General features: G+C 38.8%; 1 protein-coding gene across 1 annotated transcript in view; it reads left to right on the top strand.

The window, feature by feature from the left end:
• LOC107595617 (non-canonical poly(A) RNA polymerase PAPD7-like) overlaps nt 1-4,308 on the top strand; it is an 18,842-nt gene extending 14,534 nt beyond the window's left edge. The window contains exons 8-11 of the mRNA XM_016286082.1: nt 1,299-1,480; nt 1,889-2,035; nt 2,113-2,268; nt 3,546-4,308. Coding sequence (XP_016141568.1) covers nt 1,299-1,480; nt 1,889-2,035; nt 2,113-2,268; nt 3,546-3,692 — 632 coding nt within the window. The 3' untranslated portion in view covers nt 3,693-4,308. The remainder of the gene's footprint in view (nt 1-1,298; nt 1,481-1,888; nt 2,036-2,112; nt 2,269-3,545) is intronic.
• The last annotated feature ends 712 nt before the right edge of the window (nt 4,309-5,020 follow it).

Genomic DNA, 5,020 nt, shown 5'->3' with positions numbered 1-5,020 from the left:
TACTACATCGATGTTTCCTGTCGGCTCAATTTTCGAGTGGACTTTGCTGTTCTGATGAGCATGAACGGTGCGCACACACATAGAGCGGATAATACGCAGTGTCACACCACGGCAGCCGAAATTTCGGTGCATCTCTAATTATTAGCGACATCAGAAATGCATATTATATAATAGATGCTTTTTTGAACATTTTAGCAATTTAAAAATATAAAAAAATTATTTTTTTGCACCCCGGTTGGGAAACACTGAGCTAAAGCATAAAAATACATAATTTACACAAATCATTTTTATATTTTATGGCAGAGATTCCCAAACTTATGCATATTATATAATAGATGCTTTTTTGAACATTTTAGCAATTTAAAAATATAAAAAAATGATTTTTTTGCACCCCGGTTGGGAAACACTGAGCTAAAGCATAAAAATACATAATTTACACAAATAATTTTTATATTTTATGGCAGAGATTCCCAAACTCTTTTTGGCAGCCAAACCCCTAAAATATTACTTTAAGTCCCCCCTGAGAATATGTCAGTAATTTAACAAGGTTGATGGTCTCATGACATACAAGAAATAAATATATTTTTTATTATTTTGTAGTATTATTTAGAATATATTTATAGAAAGGTATATATCGATTTGTTTTTATTCATTCATTTACCTGTTTACATTTTTATGATTTAATTCATAGTTTGGGAAAACCTGTACGGTATGGAATAAAATGTACATTCTTTCAACTTCTTTGGTCGCTATGCTCTCCACAATACATTCTTGTATTGCTTTTTCCAAGAATCAAAATTTGGCCAAAACAAGATTAAAGTTGAAGTTTATTCAACTTTAATTCAATTCCATTCATTCATTCACGGATTTGCGCTACTGTCTTCACACACAGACGAAACTTACTAGAGAAGTGTGAAGTGTGACATAATATACCTGACGCTTGGTAGATTAGTTTGGAAATGGCGTATGTGAACTTTTGAAAAGTGTCTATGGAAGTCCTCAGTCTGCTTTGACAGAATCCGCCAGTTTCAGCCATCTTTCAGATGTAACCTGTTCACGGATTTGCGCTACTGTCTTCACACACAGACGAAACTTACTAGAGAAGTGTGACATAATATACCTGACGCTTGGTAGATTAGTTTGGAAATGGCGTATGTGAACTTTTGAGAAGTGTCTATGGAAGTCCTCAGTCTGCTTTGACAGAATCCGCCAGTTTCAGCCATCTTTCAAATGTAACCTTCTCTGATTCGGCGTAACTTGTATGTATGGCTGATGTTTTTGGTGTCTTCTGCATGCAGGTCCGTCTCATAAAGACTCAGTGGAGCAGGTGGAGACAGGCACACTGCTGGGTGTAGGTGTGGAGGACCAGCAGCAGAGGGACTCGGTGTCTCCTCACAGCGCAGACTCTCCCATGTCCCTCTCCAGCCCTCAACAGCACTCCTCTGCATCTTCTGCATCCTCGCTGTCAGGCAGTGATATCGTAAGCATTGTGTATAAATCTCAATTTTGAAAAATTTACCCTTATGACTGGTTTTGTGGTCAAGGGTCACATATGTATTTTATGTGAGTAGTCTGTTATGCTGTTATAAAGATCTCACTGATTTAATTTACAAACTATCAGAATTTCATCTTTTATCCAGTTTAATATCAGCAACTGCACCAAAACTGCATATTTTTGTATGAAACCATAAAAGCCTGATGTATCAAATTATACTCAAAATATAAAAATCATGTAATTTTAAGATTGTGTGTAGAGGTTCAATACACTGCTCCATTAAAAATTATAATAAAAAAATATATTTTTTTCTGACTATATGTCAGGCTTTTACAGGTTTATTATTCCTTAGATTGTCTTTCCCTCTCACATATTTGACTTCTGCTCCTTCAGGACTCTGACTCCACACCGTATGTCGCTCCACCTGTAGCCCCCATCCCTCTTCAGACCCTGGCACCAGGTCCCCTGCCACCAGTGATTCAGATGGGCACGGGCAAAGCCAGCATCGCGGCAGCACTCTCCATGCCTCCGGCCACCCAGGTGAGGGGCTGTGTTGGTTGGTAGCTAACTATGATGATGATGGTTGGGTAACGTCCACTCTGTTTGTGTTTCTCCAGGCGAGAGTGTCAATCCCAGGCAATCTTTCTCTCCACGCTCTACCTGGCAGACAGGTGTGTATGGCAAATGGACTACCCCCATACCTCCACATGCTCCCCCCTGCAGTCCCCCCAGCTCCCCCCAGCCCTCTGCCCATTCCCTACCACCATCCCAAGGTAGGCAGTGTCCCACGTGTGCTCTCCTCTACATGCTGTGTGTATCTTGACACTGAGTCCCTCCTCCTTCAAGACTACTAGTTTAATGACAAATTAAAGGGACGGTCCACTCCAGAATTAAATCTGTCACCATTAACTCACCCTCATGTCATTTGAAACCTGTTTGACTGACTGACTTCTGAAAAATTTTGGTTACCAAACATTCAGTTCCCATTGACTTCCATTATATTTTTTGACCGTACAGTGGAAGTCAATGGTATCTGAAACTATCATCTTTTGTGACCCACAGAATATAGACAGTCATACAGGTTTGGAGCAACATTATGGTGAGTAAATGATGGCAGCATTTTAATTTTAGGATGAACTATACTTTTAATTAAGGGAAAGAAATGTAGTGCCCAACTATGTCAAATCAGAGTCATCAACTAATTAACTTGCTCTGCCCACGTATCAATAATAGAAAAATACTAGGGAAAAGAAACTTAAGTTGAAAAAGATAAAGATGACTGATTTTTGTGCTGTCGCCTTTTTTTTATTATTTAATTATTGCAGTTTTCCATGGACCCTTTTGTAGTCTCTTGTGGCCTACTGGTGATCCTTTTTAAAACATCAAGCTAACTGACTTTTTGCTTTTACTGCATGTCAAAATTAAGAATGTATTTTTAATAGTATTTTTATATACACTACTGTTCAAAATTAAATACTACTATATATATATATATATATATATATATGTTTTTTTTTTTATGAAACATTTTCATTTCTTATGCTCATCAAGGATGCATTTATTTGATCAAATATACAGTAGAACAGTAATATTGTGTAATGCAATGTATAAAATATTTAGAAATAATTAAATAACATCTTTTTGAATGGATTTTAAAATGCTAATTTGCTGCTCAAGAAATATTTCTTATCGGTGTTGGAAACGGTTGTGCTGCTTAATATTGTTCTGGAAACAATGTTTGTTTTGTTTTTCTCCCAGGATTCTTTGAATAGAAGTTCAAAAGACCAGCATTCGTTAAAATATAAATCTGTTGTAACATTACAAATCTCTTTGCTGTCCCTTTTGGTCCGTTTAATGTGTCCTTGCTGAATAAAAATAATTATTACTTTCAAAAATAAGTACTGTCCCCATACTTTTGAATATGCATTTGTTCTACATTTTATATATTTAAAATCCAATTTCTGTGTATGCTGAGCTCTTTTTTATTTTATTTTTTTTTTCAGTTGCTAGCGTCGTCCTAATTTGCCCCATCTTGTCTTATCTCCTGCAGACAGGTCCCAAGTTCCCTCTGAAGGGCTTCCACAATCCCGCCGTGGTGCACAGTCCTGTCCTTTCCAACCGAGGCCACATCCAATACAACCGCCACACCTGGCGCCGCAGGAAGAGGGACAGCCTGCCGGCCAGTGTCAGCAGATAAAGACCTCACGCCTCCCCTCCGGAAGCTCCCTCTCCACTCCTCGCTTCCTCTTCCACCCTTCCGGTCCCATCTTAAAACGACGAGAACTCATTGAGCCCTCCTACTGATGGTGTGAGCACAGAGAGACCAGCGTTTGCAACCCAGCTCCTCGTTCAGTAGTTGTGGTGATGGTGGTGCTAAGTAGTTCAGTCTGCCACTGAATCTGTGCATGTATATGTCGACTCGTATGTTTTTTTTGTTTTTTGACCTGTGCAATCTTCCTGAGGAAGCTTCAAGAACAGGAACTGTTTTTTTTGGTCGTCTACTCCACAACTTCCTGGTTGACAGGTGAAACGTTCCTTTTTGTGTATGTTTGTGTGTGTGTTTCATGCTCTTTTGTTTTCTTGTCCACACATTTCGTTCTAAACGTGACACCTTTCACATGTGGGACGAACTGGATTCAGTGGATTTCAAGTGTTTGTTTGTTGTATCGGGTGAATGTTTGTGTAACGCTGGCTTCGAATCCTGCACTCGAGATGCCTCCAGAGCTCCCCACTGTATTGACTGTACACATCATGCAACCTTTACTTTTTTTGTTGTTTGTGCAATAACTTCATTTCTGTATTTTTGTTCACTCTGGAAACATTGAATTTTTTTGGTTTTGTTCGTTTCTTTTTTTAAAATGTTTTTATTTTTGTACCGTTTTTAATTTTGTTCGTTGTTTACAGATCCTGTCAGACAGGCTCAAGTCTGTTTTAAAACTGTTTTTGAGAATTTATATTCCCTCTTCCCCTTTTCTCGGCATAAATTGCACCTGGACGAGAGCAAGTTAAAGCGACCAGTGTCGATCTTGCCTACGGGTGCCGTCATTTCCCACTTTGTGTTGAGCTTCAGAGACTCGTCTGTTGCTTTTATTCGTCTCGTTTGTTTGTCTTTAAGGTTGTAGTTGTGTGGCATTAAGGCTTTAGGACTTGGATTTAACAGATTGAGAACCGATAGACATCGAAAAACGCTCAAGCTCTTAGTCTGTAAGCGCTTTCATTTGTGTGTGTGTGTGTGTGTGTGTCCTTTTTAAATCACTCTAGGTAAGTGTGAGACGTGAATTATTTTAGAGAAGCTCTAATGAACGTGCGAGCAGACTCCAGATCAGTGCAGCTTTATGCAAGGTACCCTAATCGGACCTTTTCGACTTCTGAACGGGCACCCGAATCAGATTAGTGGAGAAAGGGGAATTTATTTTGATTCCATTCTGGAATCTTGACGTGCATTTATTGCCAGGTACTTGCGCTAACATATGCCTTTTTGGTAATTACCTATTCCTGTACTGTACTGTATTGTGTTGTATTTTT

This window comes from Sinocyclocheilus grahami, unplaced genomic scaffold (assembly GCF_001515645.1).
Source record: "Sinocyclocheilus grahami isolate Dianchi unplaced genomic scaffold, SAMN03320097.WGS_v1.1 scaffold205.1, whole genome shotgun sequence".
In the NCBI taxonomy this organism is placed as follows: domain Eukaryota; kingdom Metazoa; phylum Chordata; class Actinopteri; order Cypriniformes; family Cyprinidae; genus Sinocyclocheilus; species Sinocyclocheilus grahami.
The sequence above is the reverse complement of the archived record's forward strand: the minus strand, read 5'-3'. Positions and strand labels throughout refer to the sequence as shown.